The 21421-nt window shown below is 39.9% G+C and overlaps 1 protein-coding gene across 1 annotated transcript in view; it reads left to right on the top strand.

Annotated features, from left to right (window-relative positions):
• Positions 1–20796, top strand: part of ABCC4 (ATP binding cassette subfamily C member 4) — a 220749-nt gene extending 199953 nt beyond the window's left edge. The window contains exons 28-31 of the mRNA XM_060128752.1: positions 85–257; positions 689–794; positions 7112–7246; positions 19041–20796. Of these exons, the coding sequence (XP_059984735.1) occupies positions 85–257; positions 689–794; positions 7112–7246; positions 19041–19148 (522 nt within the window). The 3' untranslated portion in view covers positions 19149–20796. The remainder of the gene's footprint in view (positions 1–84; positions 258–688; positions 795–7111; positions 7247–19040) is intronic.
• The last annotated feature ends 625 nt before the right edge of the window (positions 20797–21421 follow it).

Raw genomic sequence — 21421 nt, 5'->3', positions numbered from 1 at the left:
TTCAAAGCTCTAATGTCTAAAAGGCTTGTCTCCTTCATTAGTAGTTCATTTAGGAAAATGTCATTCTTCTTTCTGTATCCACAGGTACAACTTAAAGAAGCCATTGAAGATCTTCCTGGTAAAATGGATACTGAATTAGCAGAATCAGGATCGAACTTTAGTGTTGGACAGAGACAGTTGGTGTGCCTAGCCAGGGCTATTCTCAGGAAAAATCGTATACTGATTATTGATGAAGCCACAGCAAATGTGGATCCAAGGTATGGAGCTGAGGTCCATGAAACTTGGAATCTGAATTTTAAATGTGGTAAATGGAAAACATTTAATGTCGCTGAGAAATGTTCTAAGCGTTCTCTCTTCCCCACAGATATCTCTTGATAACATTAATTGCAGAAAACAAAGGAAGAAATCAAAACCTGTTATGTGGTGTTAATGTTACTAAGTATCCTAAGAGAGCTAGATTCCTAAATCCAGCTTCTGATAGTTCAAGTAATTTCAAGGGAAGACTATCTTACATTGTTTTATGAAAAATCTTCTAAGGAGACTTTTTATACTCAGTTTTTGAAGAGCAATATTATGTCTTAAAGTATTGATTTTTTAAAACATTATAAAAATACGTGATTTTTCTTTTTAAGTCTTAAGTCTGCTATTTCTGTCTTTACTGAACTAAATTCAACTTCTTTGTTTCCAGAACTGATGCGTTAATACAAAAAAAAATCCGTGAGAAATTTGCCCAGTGCACTGTGCTAACCATTGCACACAGATTGAACACCATTATTGACAGCGACAGGATAATGGTAAGACCCTCACCTGTGGAATACCAGTCATTCCCATTTATGTTCAGTTTTGTCAATGTATCCTTCCATAGAAAACGTGATAGGACCCTCCAATAAGTTAATTTTCTCTTAAGTTTTCCTCTCATTCCTGACAGTAACTCAAGTACTTACCTACACTTTCAGAATATGCTATTAAATAATATATCCAGTAATTTATATTTTCATATTAAAAGTTTATTGGAAATGTTATTTTTCATTAAGATGGCCAACCACGAAAGTACTCCAAATCCAAGACACAGCTTCATATTTCAGTGTTCTAGAACACAGTCATTTTTCCTTTGTCAGTTATTTTTTCAGATTTTTAGATTCCCTTAATCAAAAAATTAGCCTTTCATTTAGACTGCCAAGAGGTTGTTGGGTAAGGTTGCAGAATTTCTCAGCTGTTGGGACTTTCACAAGATTTCCTGTCAGAGGGGAGTCTATGAGAAGAAAGGCCTAGTGAGAAAAAGAAAGTATTTCAACACAACGGATTTAATTTAGGAAATTTTACTACATTGGAATTGGAGGCATGGGAAAATGAAAGTGAGCACTGTGTAAGTAATGTTAGGAAGCAGCTATCTAGGGCAGATCTGCAGACCTAACTAGCAAGTCTCTTTCACAGTAGATCTGGGCACTGCACACACAGCCGACTCCAAGCTTTGGTCTCTGTATATTTGTCTCGTATCTTCCTTCCAGATTTGATTGGCTCTGTCTTTCTTAGTAACTTAATGTTTATTTATTTCGCTTTATTTCCTTCCTTCCTCCCTCTTTTACTTTTCTCTCTCTTTGTCCTTTCCCTCTCTTGCTTGTTGAGTGTCAATATATCTTAGGGTGTGGCTTTATAAAATGATAAGATAATCATCCCTCAAAGGAAAAACCTTTGACTGCAAATAAGCCCAAAAGAATGCAAGTTATTTTCAGGCTAACCCCCAGCCTGTGGCAATGAGCTGGTTCTACTCATCTTACAGATGATAACTGTTGTCACAAGGTACCACCATATCCAGTGATGCTGATTAGTGATGAAGTAAATAGATAAAGAAAGCCTGCACAAGTCCTAAGAGGCAACAGATGCAGTTAACTAGTGATTTTGATGGTCCGTACTAAGATAGTAATATACGGTCAGTAATGCCCAAAGTCCCTTGTGTCCAGTGATAATGGAGGTGTCCCTTTTGACTTCTTGGGCCGTTTCTGGAATGTCACCTCCCACGCTACTTCACGTGCATTGTCAGGTGGGGTCCTCAGTGGGGGAACTGACCAGTCTGTCAGCACTGAAGCAGCGCCGTTAGCCTCACTCCGCCGAGCTGGACGTGCACAGAAATGAGCTCTGGGGAGGCAGACGACAGGAGTGGGGCATCCCCAACCAAAGGGATGCTCTGGGCTCCAAGCAGTGTGTCTGGTCATCTGGACTAGCACATCACAGTAGGAAGCAGGCCCCACCTGCAGTCTTCTGTGCGGGACCAGGTGACATTCCAAGATGGCAGGACAGTGACACTTGGAAACCAGGAACATTGTTTAGCCTGGATCAGCCTTAGTCCCTCATTTTGTGTTCTTGAATGCCAACTGGAAAGGTATCCTTTTATTTCTGTTCTTTACTTTTCAATTTGTTGGTCTCGTGTCTCAGCATTGTATTTTCCAGACTGTCCCTCAAAGCACCTTTCTTCCACAAGAAATGAATGATGCTGTGTAGTTTACCTATTTCAAGCCCTTTGTCAGTATTTCGAGGCAGCAGCAGAATGGTGGCTTGATCTCCATCCAGTTCAGTTGGGGGATCCACTGAATTTAATCATTGCTCCTAAATGTAACCTGGAGATCAATTTTTGGTTTTTGGTATTACAGCATTTATGGTAGCTGGTTTCTTTTATTGTCTAATTATTAGAAATACTGTCACCATGGAATATAAGATGGGTTAAAGAAACAGTGAGAAGGGACAGAATTTGCAGACATGTCAGCTGGTCACTCCTAAATCTTATCCATCAGCACTTGATCCACAGGTGTGAACATCTGTATCACCTTAGCCAATCAGCTTTGTTGCCGTTATCAAAATATGTCCATTTGTTTAATGCTTTATGTACCAGTATATTCTGGTAAATTTCTAGAGTCTCAAATTTTTCTCTCAGTTTTTCTGAACAAATCCTTAACATGGTTTTACAAAGTGGTTTACAGCTCGGCCCCTCCCCACCTTTCTAGTTTTGTCTCACTGTGCTCTTTCCTTTAGAGCTAAAACCACACTGATGGTCTTTCAGTTCTCCAAATGCGGTTTTCACTCTCTCATAATTTTGCCCTCTCTTTTGATATTGGTGGCTTAGACTAAGGTGCTAGCAGTGGAAATGGTGAGATGGTTGGATTTGTGGTAGACGAAAAAACGGAGCCAAGTGAACTGTGTGATGGATCGAACGTGGGATCCGAGGGAAGAGAGAGGAGTCGATGCTGGTTTCTGGCCTGACCATCTGAGTGAATGGGGAAGAAGGAGTCCATTGGGAGAAGGGAAGTGCAAGGGTTCTCATCGGAACCTGTCACCTTCTTGATGACCAACATTGTCTTCTGTGGTGGACCTTGCCCCTCACCGTGGAGCTGCCCTTCGCACGCCTGTGTTGGGAGACCTTCAGTTTAGGGCTCCCTGGTCAGGGTCGTCGGTGATGTTGCAGGGAGGTCCCACCAGGAAATGTACACATGGCCACTTGTTTACATCTTGGTCCAAGCTGGTTGCGGTTGCTGACTCCTTAGACCTCAGGGGACCCAGGAGACGTGCATCCCCTAGCTTCAGAGCTGGGGACTTGTCCTCTGTGGTCCACCCACCCTAGGCGTAAACCTTTTATGTTGTTCTGGAGCTCCTGATTACCAGCTGGCTTTCACTCTTGCAAAAATCTCATAAATGATGTTCTTTCCCACACCTTTGATTTTTGTGGCAATTTTTTTTTTGCTTGCTTGATTTAGAAATAGGGGCATACCTTGTTTAATTGTGCTTCTCAGATGTTGCATTTTTTACAACATCTGTGAAGCACATGGCCTGTGGCAACCCTAAGGCAAGAAAGTCTATCGGCGCCATTTTTCCAACACATGTGCTCACTCCATGTCTCTGTGTCACATTTTGGTAATTCTCAGCACTATTTCACATTCACTGTTTTCACTGTCATTACATTTGTTTTGGCGATCTGTGATCAGTGATCTCTGGTGTTAACTACTATGCCTTGCTGAAGGCTCAGATGATGGTTAGCGTTTTTTAGCAATAAAGCATTTTTAAATGAAGGTGTGTATATTGTTTTCTCGGTCATAATGCTATTGTACACTTGATAGGCTACCATGTAGTATAAACATAACTTCTGTATGCCCTGGGAAACCAGAAAATTCATGTGAACCAATTTATTGTGATATTCATATCTTTGTGGTGTTCAGGAACGGAACCCCCAAAATCTGCGAGGGATGCCTCTTCCTGTTTGCTTTTCAGAAAGCCAGTGATTGTCTGTTCCTAAAGCTTTAAGGGCATAAAGACAAGTCAATCTGCTGCATATCCTGATGTTCCAGAGGGGGGGTGGCCAGCCTCGGGGAGCGGCTGGGGAAGTGACAGATGCTAATGAAGGGCCTAACCAACAGAGTTATCACCATAAAGTCACGTAATTACAAGTGCTTAAGGTGTAATAATTACATTTTGTTGCACTGGTGAATACTTCTGCACAAAGTCGGATGGATATGGTTTTGTTTACTGTAAGTAAATTAAGCAAAAGGCTTGTTGGGAAACAACTGTGACCTAATTAATAGCTGTGTTTATGTGTTGGCTCTCCAAATGGATTTACCCAGTTTGGGTTCATTAAGCACCATTAATGTGTCAGGCTAAAAATTCTATTTTGCAAAGATGTTCTCTCAAGTTTAAGTTTATTCAACATGATGGAGTCATAATGACAGCTAATGGAATCTTCCTTACTTTCTCTGTTGCCACAAAACAGTGGAGCAAGACAGACAAATCAGAAATCCTCTTCCTCCTAAGACTCAACAACTATCTCTACATTAAAGGCTTCTTCCTGTAGTTTTTAGGATTAGCTGGTTGCTTGTGACCTGTTTTCTCTTCAGCCAATAGCACAGCTTTTCCCTCCAGTCCCTGCACACTCCAGTCTTCATATCACTGTGCATTCTCCCCAAAAGTGTGAGCAAAGGAAGCATGTGAAAATCTGCAGTTGCTCGAACAATATTGTTGCCTGTGTTCAACATTTTCCCTGTCTGCAGTTAGAGAATTCTTTGGAAATGGATGATGAAGAACCAACACCAGGGCCAGGAAACTTGGATTCCACCTCTTCTGTTTATAGACAGTCTTACGGTTTAATATTCTTTGCCTTTCTTCCTCAACTCAGACCTCTTTTTAGTAATGTTTTCCCAGATGAATGAAAACCAGAAACTATTTATCACCCCCGACAAAAAAAATCTGAAAACTGTCCTTATGCGTAGTTATTACGTTGCTTATGCTTATAAGGGTCAAAATAGATCTTTCTGCCATTTACATTGTTGATCCTATTGTTTTTTGAGAGTGTTAATGTTTTTCTGCCTTTGCCTTTCTTAGATATTAGTCAATCCTGAGAACTACTCATCTCAGTGGAATCATGTATTTTAGACAATATGAAAGGAAATGAAAAGATTTGCTATTCATTCAAATTTTAGTAAATAAACTAGAAAGTTGGACAAGGACAAAATATTAATAATACTTCCCCTAAAAAATATATAAAGTCTTTATAGTCAGAGAACTCATTTCCACCAACTCTGAAGTGGTGATTTTTAAAAGTTGTTGCTTTTGAAGAATGGAAAATTCTTTGTTGTGTGAAGTAATTTGATATAATTATTTACTTTGTCTTTGGCATGAGAGAGACCTATGTTTTAAAATTGCATTTTTTTCTTCTTCACCATCAGGAGGAATGGTTATGCTCTATAATGCTACGCATAAGTAAAATTACACATTCAGGGCATCTAAATTGGCATGCCAAATTATACGACATTTTAGTAATTACGTGGATGTAACAGATTCAGTTATTCTTAAACTCTTTTGAGAGACCCGCTGTTAGCAGTGATTCTTAGCAGTAAAAGTTTAACAGGGAAATGGCCTTTATGAGAGTTAATAAATGTTTCCGATTGAATACCCTGGGACCAAATTAACTGTTAATACCTAGATGTGGAAGAACAACCTGTGTCCTGCTTAGAGTTTCATCGTATTCTCTTACGATACATTTACTCTAAATATGATCTAAATGAAGAACTAAGTACCACTTAACATCAAAACTGTTTTCCTAGGTATGTCATTTGGGCCAATTATTTCGGATTCTTTTTTTTCCCTCTGAAACCATTAACCAAAGCCACTAATAAGTAGAAAGGCAGAGTTAAGAGCCCTTTCCTCTTCCTTTCAGTTTCCAATTAGTGGACATATTAATGAGCAATAAAATGGGTGAAAGGAAGGCAGCTGAAGAAAGAACAAGAAGCAAGGAAAGATAATTTGTGGAAACAGATTCAGATCCTTGGTAATTCAGATTGGGCTGCCCCCGTGTGCTGTGCAGGCCGTGATCACTGGAATTTGGAGCTCAGTTTCTTAATTGCGTCTTTAGACTTATCCAAAGAGAAAATTGGATTTCTGGAGATTTTCTTCTGTGCAGAGCAATCCTGCTAAAGCTGTTTAGGTAGCCACTCTTATTGCCAGCTTTTCACTCTCAGGAGGATAAGCTACTACCAAAGCTAACTTCAAGAAGCACCTTAACCTCTCTGGCAAAAGATTCTATCCCCACTTAGCTGAAATATTCCAGGGCCCTAAGGAAATTCCGGAAGCATTTACTTTGTGTCCCCAAAATTGCTCAGATTCTGTGAAACCAACTCGGGAGTTCATTTGCTCTCCTCCATCAGTTTCTATGACATCACCCTAATTTTTTGCTAAATTGAGTTTGATTTCCTTGAATCAAGAAATTTCCCAGCTCTGTGTATCTGTATAAATAGCCCTCAAAGCTCAAGAGTCTGAGAGCTAAAAGCACTAACTAATGATAACAACCGCAAATGCCCTGGGCAGAATATAAAATGCCACGTACTGCTGAGTGCCCCTAATCATAGTCGAAAACTTTCATTTTCTTCCTATAACATTATAATAATAAAAGGTCGAGTTAGGCCTTTGTCTGCCTGGTAAAACAGGGTAATCAAACCGTTTAAACACCAGCCAGGCCTACCACCCAAATAGATTCTATTCTCGCTGTCTTACCCCTTTCGGAAATATTATCTGAGTTATAATATGTTACTGCAAAACATTGTGTGCTAATGGGCTTCTTTCTGCTGATTAACAGGTTTTGGATTCAGGGAGACTGAAAGAATATGATGAGCCATATGTTTTGCTACAAAATAGAGACGGCCTATTTTACAAGATGGTGCAACAACTGGGCAAGGCCGAGGCCGCTGCCGTCACTGAAACAGCAAAACAGGTGAGCCCGCTGCAGGGAGTTGTAATTAAGGTTCGTCTCCAGGGTTCACTCCTCAGGATCTGGCACCAGGGGTCTGGTAACAAGCACTCTGTGCCCTTTTCAATTATAAGCCTCCAGAGACAAAGCTTCGTGACTGCACCTTAAGAGTACATTGCAGGGGGAGGACACGTCTGCTGAGAATCTGCAGAACTGGTGGGGGCAGGATGCAGGACGTGTGTGCGCCCACGTGTGCACACACGTGCGCACGAGAGAGAGATTTCGGATTGGAGCTTCCACGTGTTTGGCCTCCGGGGTCAGATCTCACAGAGCACAGAACGCTCATTTTGCAGACCCTTCACGTTCTTACGATTGGCGCTCAGCACATTTATGATGCAAATGCCGTCAGGGAACATGCAGGAGATTCGAGAGTTTGAGAAGAAGAATTGGAGTGGAATATTATGAATTGGGTCTAGAAAGATCTACCAGGGAAAGGTGTAGGTCTCTTCTGGCTTCTAACTGTAAAGAAAACTCCTACGTGATACTGTCACTTTCTCCCTAATTCTTCGTTGTTTAGAAGTAGGTCTGGTTGCCTCCCTATGCTTCCTCTTCTTTCTAGAAGATGAAATTGTCATCAGGATAAATTAAGAATTCACAGTAACCCCAACACTGTAGTCTGAATGGCGCTTGAAGGTTTACAAAGCGTTTTCACAGATGAGGTGTGTGGAAGCCCTAAGCACTGTACATGGTGTGAGAAAGGTGCTTGATGAGTAGCATTCAGGTCACGTGGTATCTGTCTAACAAAGGTGAGGTTGTAGTATCTCATAGTACAAATGTGGTAACTGAGGTCTGGTAAGGGACTTAGCCACTGTCATGCAGCCAGCTGTAATTCTCTCTGGAATAAGATAGGAGTGGGATTGATGGAAGGATAGAGGGCGAGAAGAAAGGTCTGCTCTTCTTGCCCTTTTTGATGGGTGGGTTGGGGTGGGCTGAGGCCTCGGGATGTATGTCATGAGGCTTTCCGTCAAAACTTTACCTCCGGGTGTTAAATTATGGGTGCATTTTTCCTTCTTTATACTTTTCTGCATTTCCCAGATTTTCACTTGTAAGTTGAATAAAAGTACTCTTGCAGTAATTAAAATATCTCTTAAAGAAAACGTCCCATAATGTTACCAACAAGAGATAGAATTAGAAATTTGTATGCTCCCATTGTAAGACTTCAAAATAGTAAAATAGCTTATTTTTTAAAAAGAAGGGCAAAAATGGATAAAGCCGCAAGGAGAAATAGGAAAATCCACAATCAGTGGGAGGCATGAAAACAACTTTCTATCAGATTAATGGAGCAGGAAGAAAACTAGGTCAGGATACAGAGGATCTGAATAGTCAGTTAACCAATTGGACATCATAGGCATATACAGAGTACTGTATTCAACAGTTGCCAGTTGCAGCATTTCCCTGGTGGTCCAGTGGGTAAGACTCTGCATTCCCAATGCAGGGGCCCCGGGAACGGCCTGCAGGGGCCGACCAGGTTTGATCCCTGGTTGGGGAACTAGATCCCACACGCATGCTGCAACTAAGGAATCCGAATGCCACAACTAAGAAGCCTAGGATGCCGCAACTAAGAGTCTGCATGCCACAATGAAGATCCCATGAGCCACAACCTAAACAAGCAAACAAACAAACAAAACAAAACCAAAAAAACGGGAAAAGAAAACATGTCCCAGTATCTAAGTAATTCTATATGAAACATTTATCTGAAATGTGGCCTGAATTCTCTGTCATTGTTTTATCTCATTCCTCCTCCTTAGAAATGAAGAGCGGTACCTTCCACTGTTCATAATGTAGGAAGTTGTGCTGGGTCACAGAGCTGGCGGAAGAGTTTAGGGATCAGGGAAGATTGTATTCTGAACTTTTCATAAGTACTTACATTGTATGTAAATAGAGAGAAGTTGCACTTGGAGCCCTATATTTTTTAATGCATGAAATTCACAGAGCGCTTTCATCCTCTAGAGTGTCTCCCAGTCAGAGCTTCCCTCCTAACATCCAGTAATTATTTGGGATTCCCTATATAACCTAAGTCACAGAACAGCCAGGAATCTCACAAACCCTTTTTTCCTTTGACCTTAGGCGTTTCACATCAGACACATGTCCTCACGTATGAGTCAAAAGTCTCCACTTAAAAAATAGGTAATGATTTTATATTATCAAACATTGAGCAGTGAGAAATAGATCACAGCATTTAGGTAGGTACATAAGTTCAACACCTTCATTTTACAGGCAAGGAAGCTAAAGCCCCCCTTAGAAGGAAGTGTCCATATATATACAAGTAGTGATGATGCTACCATGCAGCAGACACAGGATTAGAAATCTTTTCTTCCAGTAAATGTTTTAAATCAAGTGTAACATACATAGAAAAATAGACATAGGTCATAGAATTAGATATCTTTTGATTCATGGTCTAGTAATCCTGCATGTACTTAAACAATATCAGTGGTAAGTTACATTTGTGTAGTTCTTTATAATTTATTTTACATACTTCTCACATGTATGATTGCACTTAATCCTCATCACGGTCCTTTTTTATCCCCCGTCATGGATGAGGAGACTGGGTCCAGGGCTCACCTAAGGTCACAGAACTGGTCCAGGGAGCGCAGGGGGTGAATTGGTGGGGGAGGCTGAGTTCCGCCCTAGGTACTCTGCTCTGTGTCGAGCCTGAGAACGCTGCTCCTTTCATGTGGTAGCCAAGGCAGGGCCAGTCACCCAAGTTCACAAGGAGACGGAACATCACTCTTAGATTTCAGTCCTGCCACTGGCTCAGGTCACTTCTTCGGAAAGACATAACAAAATAACCTATCCTGATTCTCATCTCAGTTGAGTATCATCTTGACGTTATTTCTACATATGCTTGATCCTCTTAGGAGAACAAGCTGTCAGGTTGTCAAATTTTTAAATGTGCAAGCATCAGATACCGTTCAGAGCATCGTTCAGAGCTGTGACACCGGGAGGATTAGCCTAAGTCAACAAGCTTTTCACTCTTAACAGAACAGAATTCATTCATTTGAAAAGAAAACTCAGCATCTGGGAAAACGTGCATCCAAGTCATGTTTTCCTGACTACGTAGTTGATTCTCTGAAAATGGTGCGCGCAAGCTGAGTCACTGTCTGACTGACCCTTTTAGATGATCCAGGAAATAGAGAAAGTACCTTTCAGATACATAAAGCTGAAGGGTACATTAGTTTGCTAGGGCTGCCATACAAAGTACCACAGAGTAGGCACCTTAACAGAAACTGATTTTCTCACAGCCCTGGAGACTGGAAGTCTGAGGTCAAGGTATAGGCAGGATTGATTTCCTCTGAGGCCTCTCTCCTTGGCTTGTAGATGCCATTTTTTTCTCTTTGAAAGAGAAAAAAGAAAGAAACATGATCTTTCGTCTGTGTGTGCCTGTGTCCTAATGGCCTCTTCTTATAAGGACTCCAGTCATATTAGATTAGGGGCCACTTATATGACTTCATTTTAACTGAATCGCCTTTATAAAGACCCTATCTCCAAATATAGTCACATTCTGAACAACTGGTGGGTTTAGGACTTGAACATATAAAATTGGAGGGGGAGCTTCCCTGGTGGCGCCGTGGTTAAGAATCCACCTGCCGATGCAGGGGACACGTGTTCGAGCCCTGGTCCAGGAAGATCCCACATGCCGCAGAGCAACTAAGCCCGTGTGCCACAACTGCTGAGCCCTCGTGCCACAGCTACTGAAGCCGGAATGCCTAGGGCCCGTGCTCCGCAACAAGAGAAGCCACCACAATGAGAAGCCCGTGCACCACAACTGAGAGTAGCCCCCACTCGCCGCAACTAGAGAAAGCCCGCGTGCAGCAACAAAGACCCAACACAGACCAAAAAGTAAAAATTGGAGGGGACACAGTTCATCCCATAACAAAGGATAAACGCCTATCATTCATTTTCTTCTGTGATCAGCACACCTGATTGAGGCTTTTGTGAAGTTTCTTTGTTGCCAGTGTGTAACAGAGGTTTCATTTTATCTATTCGTTTTATCACCAGATACAACCCCAAAATTATGAAATCCTAATATCCTAGATCTAGGACCCTGGACTGGTTTGAATAGTGCAGGAGGCACTTAGCAACCTCGTGACCTCTTATGTTGCCCAAGGTCTCTGAGCCTCAGGGTCCTCACCTGTATGTAGTGCAGGGATTACAGCACTGCCCGGCTCCTTTGCACTTATTACAAGAATCAGATGAGAGAGCGCTTTGTGAATATTGAGCATTTTATAAGATAAAAGTTGCATCATTTTTTTTTTCAGGCTATAGATTCTCAACCCTTATCTCCCAATAAGAAAATGTACCCACAGTTCTTCTAAGTAGCATTAGAGACTCTAAATAATTAAATTTTATTTTTAATGATCAGTTCTTAAAGAAATGATGTGTCTAATGCTGCAAAATTCAAAAACTTTACTTTTTTAGAATAGGTTTTAAAATTTTATAAATGAAATTTAAGTCACTTTACCATTCCTGTCATTACACAGCTCCTTCCCTGGGTTGGAGCTCCAGCACCATCTTTGACTATTCTCTTGACATGTCCTGTGCTTCAGTAATAATTTGTGCCGATGTGGCCTTCCTGTTTTTAAGCACAAACGATAGCTCTTCCTTACTTTTTTCGTTGGATATTATATCTATGTGCATAGTTATCTCATTCTGTTTAATGGCTACATAGTATTTATGCTTTCTCCATTCCCTACTCCTCATTTTCCCTTCTAATTAATTGTTACAGTTTTATGTTTATTTCCCCACAAGAGGAGCTCTAGTCCACTTACTATTTGTATCCTTCTTTATAATTTATCACCTTCTATTATCTTTCTTTCTTTGGTTTATTTTATTGTTGCTTACTTCCTGAATGCATTTGTTTTTATTTTTTCTTATTTTTTAATATAAATATTTCAAGGCTGTGAACTTTTCTCTGAATACTGTTTTAGATATATCCTACAGGTTCTGGTGTGTATTGCTTTCATCATAGTTAGGTTTTTTGTATAGATTCTGCGATTCTGGTTTTCTTTTCCTCTTTGGTCCACAAATTATTTAAGAAGGATATCTTGAAAACTTCCTGGGGGTTGGAGGTTTTTCATGTTTATTTGTTTCTGTTTTCCTCATCAGTCTCAGTACCTTATGATCAAAAAATGTTGTTTGTCCTGTTTCCCCCAAGAAACAATATTTCTTAATACTTTTTTTGTGTTCTGGTAAATAGGCAATTTTTGTGAGTGTTCTGTGGGTATTTAAAAAGATGGGCTATCGTCTGTGTAAGTTATAGAGCTTCATTTTTAATTAGATCTATTTAATTACATTATTTAGTTCTTCTCTATCCTTATTTATTTTGGTCCGATTAATGTAACTTGGACTAGGTGAATTAGTCTCATGCTACCAAGTTTCACTTTGTACTTCCTGCTTTCTTTGGTGGTTATAATTTTGATGATATGATGTTTTTCAGTGCACAAATATATTCTTGACTTTTGTTATCAGTATGAATTATATTTTCTACTATTTTAAAGTGCCTTTCATTGATTCCTTTAATGGTCTTGGCCCTAAATCCAATATGGTTCATAATTAAATTGAGTTCCCCTTTTCACGTTGTTTTCATTTGCCTGGTATGTCTTTGACTGTTTTTGTTTTTGTTTTGGCCATGCTGTGGGGCATGTGGGATCTTAGTTCCCTGACCAAGGATTAAATCCGCTCCCCCTGCAGTGGAAGCACAGAGTCTTAACCTCCTCTGGACCACTAGGGAAGTCCCAGTCTTTGATAGTCTTTTTTTTTTTTTTTTTAATATTTATTTACTTATTGGCTACTTTGGGTGTTAGTTGTGGCATGCGGGATCTTTCACTGTGACACGTGAGCTCTTCGCTTCATTGTGGTGTGTGTGCAGGCTTCTCTCTAGTTGTGACGTGTGGGCTCCAGAGTGCATGGGCTCTGTAGTTGTGGTGCATGGGCTCTGTAGTTGTGGCGCACAGGCTTAGTTGTGTGACCAGGGATCGAACTGGTGTCCCCTGCATTGCAAGATGGATTCTCTACCACTGGACAACCAGGGGATTCCTCTGATTATCTTTTAATAGCAGATTACAGATACGTCTCTTGCAATGGCATGTAGTTAGATTTAGCTCTGAGGTTTAATCTTAGCACGTGAGGCACCCCCCCCCCCAAATATATGAGTTTAGGCCATTTACATTTATTGAGATTATAGTTACATTTTATCTTAGTTAAGTCGTGTTATACTGTCAGTTTTTAGTGCTCTTTTTTTAAAAAAAAAATTTTTAGCCTGTAATTTGTGTTTCTTTGCTCACTGTTTTATGTATGTTCCTTTCATTTCCTCTGAGAATACTTTATTTCTTATTTTTGGCTCCCCATTATGAGCAATGATGTCATATCTTCCCTCTCCCCCTTCTCCCATCAGATTTTAATTGTTTTTCTTCTACTGTTTATCTTCATATCTTTAAAAATCCTTAAACCTCTATTATTTTACTTACTTGTATTAAAGGATACTTTTTCCATCTCTTAGTTGGCTAAAATTTGTCCTCTGGTATTGTGTTTTTACACCTTAGGGGTTTGATTCACTAGTGGGGCTGAGAAATCCGTTTAATCAGTCATGACCAGCATGCTTTAAGAAATGAAATAGGAAAGAATGGAATAGAAGAAAAGGAGCAATGTATCTTTCATAGTAATAGTAAATATTTCATGAAACTCCTTTCAGGATACATAAATATAGATACAGATTGTGAATCTGTACTGAGACTCAAAGTAAAGTTAAGTGTATTTACTATTGTGGGTGGCAGTACAAATGAAAGGTTGAAAACAAATCTCTATACCATCGTAAAGGAGGGTCATTGGAGTTAAGAATCCCCGACTTACTGTCTATAGAGTTGACCCTTGAACAACAGGGATTTGAATTGGAGGAGTCCACTTATGTGTTTTTTTTCCAGTAAATATGTACTATAATACTGCATAATCTGCAGTTGGTTGAATGCATGATGTGAAACTGTGAATATGAAGGAGCAACTGTAAAGTTATACTTGGATTTTCGACTATGTGGAGGGTCCCTAACCCCTATGTTGCTCAAGGGTCACCTATATGAAATATTTTTATGATACATCACCAGTTTATATTTCTGGTTATAATATTCTTGGATCACACGTCCTTTCACTTATTGTGTTGTAATCGTTGCTATAAGGTCTTCCAGCGTTGTTTATTCACGTGTAGGAGTCTAAGGCCACATTGGACATAACTTGATCTTTCCTGGATACTCAGAGGATTCGTCTTCTGTTTTGAAAGTCATTTGTTTTTCCTAGAACATCACAGACTCTTGGTCACTAGCTTCTAGTCTTTTATTTTAGGGAGTTTATTTGAATTATACCTTTGAATTTGTTTTAGTTGATTGGATTCTCTTTACAAATATCTATAATGTATATATTGTCCTTTGTTTCATAAAGCTATTATTTCCTTAATCTTTTTTAAATTTTTATTAATTTATAATTATTAGACTTGCTTTCTCAGTTTTATCCTCCATGTCTCATATTGTTTGTTCAGTAGTGACTGATCTTTGTGCAGCCTTCAGAACTGTCATTTCTTTGATGTTTTCATTTTTATCTTCCTTTTCACTTTGGCGTCTGTCAATTCATGTTTCATCTTTTGTTGCTGTGCCTTGTTTTCCTGTACTCTCAGATCTCTGCCTCCACGGGTTGATTATTCTACTACATTTTCTTTAAATATGTAATATTATTTTTTTCATAATTTTCATCTGTTCGGTGATTACTTCTTTCATCCATCATGTGCTTATCCTGTTACTTTTCCTAATTTTTTGTTTGTGTGTTTTACAAATTCTGTATTACTTTTTTATTTATTATTATTCCTACTACTCACTTTTTAATTTCGTTTTTTTAAGACCATATATTTGCTAGATAGTTGTGGCTAGCACATCGTTTCAGACTAAAGGGTATTCCCTCTGCTTAACATAGAAGCATTCCCCATGATCCAGAGAAAGAGAGTGAGTGAGTGTGAGAGAGAAATTGATAATACATATTCATTTAGCCTGTACTCCTCCCTAGCCTTCAGAGATGGGCAGTTACAATGCTGCTTGCATTTCAGAATCTCTCTTGTCCTAGGACCTTACCAGTGTTCATGCTTTAGGCAAAGATGGTGATTCTATAGGATTCCTCATGGACACCTTAGAATTTGCCAGTTAGTTGGAGAACTGTGCTCTCCCATGATTGCTGAGATCTGCTCTCTTTAGGTACTTTCTCTCTGTCTTGCTAGAGCCCATTGGATCCAGTTGCATAAGGCAGTCCTTCTAGATATTTTGTCAGTTGTGATTTCAAATGATTCCTGATTTCATCAAATATTGGGCTTGCTTGGTTTTTTTTGTTTTTGTTTCTTTTTTGTGGTACATGGGCCTCTCACTGTTGTGGCCTCTCCCGTTGCGGAGCACAGGCTCCGGACGCGCAGGCTCAGCAGCCATGGCTCACGGGCCCAGCCCCTCCGCGGCATGTGGGATCTTCCCGGACCGGGGCACGAACCCGTGTCCCCTGCATCGGCAGGCGGACTCTCAACCACTGCGCCACCAGGGAAGCCCTGGGCTTACTTTTTAATCTCCCACTATCCTTGCTGTTGAGAGTGATTTCTGAGAGGATAAGGGGAGAAAAAAATCCAATATTCCGTCAAGTTAAAAGGAGAAATCGTCTCTAACTCTCCAGCACTCTTTAACTTTGATAATATATCTGTCAGTATGTCCACAAAGTTAGACCTGCTTTAAAGATGAGGAGTTTGAGGTTTACTGGGCTTGAACTAGGGCCGTGCAGTTCAGGGAGAATGAATGGACAGACTCTTGAACATTGAACCATTGGTTGCTGGCCTTTATCCGTGCAGGGGAGCATTTATTGCTCTGTTGCTTTTACTAAGATCTGATTCCATGATGGTGGCTTTGTTTACAAGTTGGAGTTTAAATACTAAACTTAGTTTCAACCTACATTGGAGGAACTATAATGAACTAAACCCAAAGAAGGACAGGAAAAGGCTCAAACCCAACACTCACTGGTCTTATGTTCTGCTTGGCCAGAATTTGAACTTTTTTGGCATTGTCTCTTTTAATTCTCATTAAAGCCATTCTGAGATGGTAGTATTATCCCTCAGATCGAGAAACTGAGGCAGAAGGGCCTAAGGAACTTCTCAAAGTCACAGGTTAGAAAGTGTTAGTAATCTTTTAACTATTTTCTGCCTCCCGGGTTACTATATTTACTGAATAAAATGTGTAGTAACTACGACCCTGCGCTTCTATAAAGATAAAAATCAAAAGATTCACAAAAGGGCCTCCTAGATGTTTTGTTTTCATCATTTAAGCTGGGTGATGCTGCTGCTTTCTGTGGACTTAAGGGACCACGTCTCTGAGCAGCATCATAATCACACCCAGCACTTAGCTCAGCGTGTTTTCAACCTGCAGTTTGTAGCTATCAATTAGTTCCTATGAGGTAAGTCATTGTCTCGTTTCACAAATGAGGCAGCTGGTGCAGAGAGAGCTTAAGTGATTTTTCCAAGGTCAGCAGTGGTCCCAGGAGAGAGAGGTGAGTTTGGGCCTCTCCATCCCAGGCTCAACCCATCCACAAGGACTCTGCTATCAAGCGTTCAGTCATCTCAACTCCCTTCATAACCCGCCCCGTGAAAAAGATGCCTTCTCTCACTTGTGCTGTCAGCCAGAGTGTAGTCTACACCATGGCAACAGATGAGGAAAAGAAAGGTCAAATCAAGGATTTTATACATAGGAAGCTCATTTTCATTATTCAGTTCCAAGTATTTCAGACCATGAAATGAAGACCATTTTGGTTAAAAATTGCTAATAATAAAAAATTTTTAATAAAAAATTACATTGAGAAAGGGGTATGGAGAAAGCAACCAGGTCGATGGGAGAGGGGTGGCTGTCTGGCAGTAGGAAATGAAATTAAGTCCCTTCTGTTCTTCTGGCTGTTTTTACTTTCACTGACAGAGTATATAAATACTAACCACACAAGTATGGCTATTTAAAAAAAAATTGAGGGGGATGAAATGCAATTAGCCCCCCCAAAAGCTTTATTTTTAAATCCTTGCATTATAATGGAAATAGCCTCAAATTTCATCCAGTCGGATCCAAGCATTCTTGGAGAAATTCTTATTTTTCTCCTTTTAAGTGACATTTTAATATACAGCATTTCATATGTAGTGCTGTTTTGGGGGTAGCAAGTATGCAAGCAATAAGAGAAAAAGAAAGTACACATAATATGAAGGTGGGTGTCTCATAGCTTTTCCATTTCCTATGTGACGTCCACTATCTCTCATGATAACTTTGTTGACAGCACCCACAAATGTACTTGGAGTCAGGTTTTGTAAAATAGATCTGAACTCACATGACTAAGCACCCCAGCACGTGACACGAGCAAGCCTCAGATAGATGGTACATTTTCTGTTTTAAAGACTCAAACAAAACTTTTCACATTCTTCTTTGGAGGAAAAAAAATTACTTTTGAAGTCCTTTTTCACCCAAACACATTTAGAGATAAGAGCTCACAAGACTTGACATTATTTCATTTTGTTCTGTGCATGTGTCAAGGAACTGAGATACGATACAGCTACTAAAAACCGATGATTGTGGAACAGACAATCTTGACAGCATTTCATTTCCATTGTGTTCTGATTATACATTTATCAGAAAACCTGTATCTCTTCCAGTTCAGCTAGAAATTGGTAGAATTCAAGAACTCAAAGGCCTGGCAAAGACCTGTCCTATTATTTGGTATCATCTTCCATTTTAGAGAAGTTGCTTGGTTGAGTCATTGTTAAAGCTTTTGATGCTCTTTTCATTCTTATATCCCACTATCCACAGATCACATTTCTATAGGCCCTGTAACTGCTTTGCCGCACAAATTAAACGCCAGGATATTTCATACATATACGCCAGCGTTTCAGTGCTTGTCATCAGAGTTTATAAAATATAGGGATTGCAACCTGATATTAACATCCATATCTATTGTGCTCATTTTGTGTGTGAAAATGAGAAACCCTCATGCAGACGCTAGATTTCCCAGCCTCTTTGTCACCCTGTTTTTAATTTATCGCCAGGCTTTGAGTCAGTAAAATGATTTCACTTATCAGTTTAATGTAGTGATAAAGCATACCTGTGAATCAGAATGATCAGAACTCAAGTGGATCTACAGGTTGTTTGGCATTAGGCCCAGCCCCACTGAGGGTTTTAATGGGGCTACTTCCTCCACAGAATAAATACGTCCCTGGTTTTTTCAGTTGTTCCTCCACTAGTGATGGGATTGCCTCACATGAAAAGTGGACATAGAAATGCGCTGCTTGGGGCTTCCCCGGCGGCGCAGTGGTTAAGAATCCGCCTGGCAATCCAGGGGACAGGGGTTCGAGCCCTGGTCCGGGAAGATCCCGCATGCCACGGAGCAACTAAGCCCGTGTGCCACAACTACTGAGCCTGTGCTCTAGAGCCCACAAGCCACAACTACTGAGCCCAAGGCCACAACTACTGAAGCCCATGCACCTAGAGCCTGTGCTGCGCAACAAGAGAAGCCAACACAGTGAGAAGCCCGCGCACCGCAACAAAGAGTAGCCCCCGCTCGCCGCAGCTAGAGAAAGTCTGCGCGCAGCAATGAAGACCCAGTGCAGCCAAAAATAAATAAATTAAATAAATAAATTTAAAAAACAAGAAAAGAAATGCGCTGCTTTAGGGAGGAGGACTTTAAAACTTTTAAACATGTTTTTATACCTGTCTTTTTTTTTTCAGGTGTACTTCAAAAGGAATTATCCAGAAATTACTCACAATGGGCATGTGGTTACGAACGCTTCCAATGGACAGCCCCCAGCCTTAACAATTTTTGAGACAGCACTGTGATTCTACCATGAGGTCAAGTCTATTCCAAAGACATTTTTCCAATAGTCTTTGCACTGTGTAAACTACACTTTACTTTTTTTTTTACACCAGCAACAAATATTTACATACAAGTTGTTCGTCTATTTGGATTTTTTTCCTCCACTACACCCAATGATTTCAAGCTCTAACAAAATGATTTATTATTGTTATTTATACGTTATAGTGTTTTTTGTCTTATCTAAATCAGAGGTACAGGCCACCAATAAAAGCTGTTTACCAGGTTTTGTGCCTTAAAGAGACTCCAGAGCCAAAGCACATTTTCTAAGGTATAAGACAAAGTTGTCATAGATGTTTTTTACTGCCCCCAAATTACATATTACTTTCCAGTTATATCAGGGATTCTATTTACTTGAAGACTGTGGAAGTTATCATTTTGCCTTACCACTTTCTTTAACATAAGTAGGATCCACTATTCCCTGCCCAAAGCCTCTGGCTAAACTAGTACAGAAAAAACTAATAGGAAAAACAAAAAATACACTTTAGTTTAAGTGGTATTATAGTAGGAGAGGCCCCCCCGCAAAAAAAAGATAAATGATTAAAATACAGAAGGTCAGTATTTAATTATATTTTCTAAAAGAGATGGAAGAGAAAATGCTTTCAGAAAATAGGGGCCCTTCTAGGGGATTTGATAATGATAGACACGTGTTATCATTAATCGTCTTCTAGATTTCGTGGCTCCTACATGATATCTTGCAGTTTTAGACTCAGCTTGACGATATTTTCAAAAAGGCCATGCTGCTAACTGTAATTGACCCTCAATTGACCATCAATTGACGGTTGACCCTCTGCTGACATAAGGCTTTTGCTTTGCCCGTCATTGAAATCCTTTCTAAATCACATGCATGGGCTCTCCTGACTTGGTGAGAAAAACAGAAAGATGTTGCATACATTGACTGTATTTATGCAGTATGTTCTCAGGAGGCATCAAGAAGGTTCGCTTTCATGAGCCTGCCTAGGTTAGTTTACTTCTGACCACTAACTGTACTTTGTTTAGCTCTTTCTGATCAGTAGATCAACAAGCCACAGTACCTCCTAGGGCCTGCCGTACTTTGTTTGAACCATGGGTCCTTAGCTTTCCTTGATGGTGGTGGCTATGATATGGTGTGTCCAAGTTACTAAAGGTTTTACTGTCCTGGTTTTACGTGTGCTCTCAGAATAAGGCATAACCGCCCTCAAATGGAATATATTTATATATATTATACACACACACACACACGTATATGCCTTCTGATAGCCGGTTTTGGGATTCTGTAACAGAGAGAAACAGATGTCTCATAGAATTAAGCCTTAAAAACCACATACTCAGAAACCTACCAAAATACATTGAGTGCAGTTGGTATTTAGAAATAATATGGTTAACGTTTAGTCCAGTAAATTGTGTAATAGTCATGGTTCTTATTTCAGGAGACTGACATGACAACAAGGATAATATTGAGGTTTGTTAAAACAGTGGAAATATTTGAAATGTATATGTGTTTATTTGGTCTTTAGAGGTTTATTTGGTCTTTAAAGGCAGTTAAATATGTTTCTATTTTATTTCTTTTTTAATGTCATTGTAGAGTTTTTTTAATGAAACAAAATTCAATTGAAATAAATGTTTTCATCTCCAGAGATCTGTATTTTTATTTTTAGAGGTATAACTGACTCATGTCCTTGCTGTTGAAAGCCAGTGAGGTTCCCCGAGATAATAAAATATCTATTATCAACTGGTTTCTTGGCTAAGTAGGTACACAAGATACTCTATGCAGAGAGGAGGGTGTCAGACAGATTTAAACAGTTGCTACTGAAGTAATCCCAGTTGTACCCCTTCCATAAAGGGAAAGTATTAACTTATGTCCCAAGCTTGAACCAAGTAGTCAGTTGTTGAAGTTTTTGGTTTTTCTGTTTTTTGCCCTAAACTAACAAGAAACATCTGTTGCTGCTACATTTAAAACACCTGTAGGACGTGTATTGTCACAGTATGGTCACTAGGCTAGCAGTATCAGCATCACCTGGGAACTTGTTAGAAATGCACATTCTGTGTCTCACCCCATATCTACTGCATCAGAAACACTGGTGGTGGGGACCAGTAGTCTGTCTTAACAAGGCCAAAGGATGATTCTGATGCATTCTGAAGTCTGGGAACCAGTACCATAGAAAATAAAGAACTCCTAAAACTCATTAAGAAAAACACAGAGGGGCTTCCCTGGTGGCTCAGTGGTTGAGAGTCCACCTGCCGATGCAGGGGACACGGG

Source organism: Lagenorhynchus albirostris, chromosome 18 (assembly GCF_949774975.1).
Source record: "Lagenorhynchus albirostris chromosome 18, mLagAlb1.1, whole genome shotgun sequence".
In the NCBI taxonomy this organism is placed as follows: domain Eukaryota; kingdom Metazoa; phylum Chordata; class Mammalia; order Artiodactyla; family Delphinidae; genus Lagenorhynchus; species Lagenorhynchus albirostris.
The sequence above is the reverse complement of the archived record's forward strand: the minus strand, read 5'-3'. Positions and strand labels throughout refer to the sequence as shown.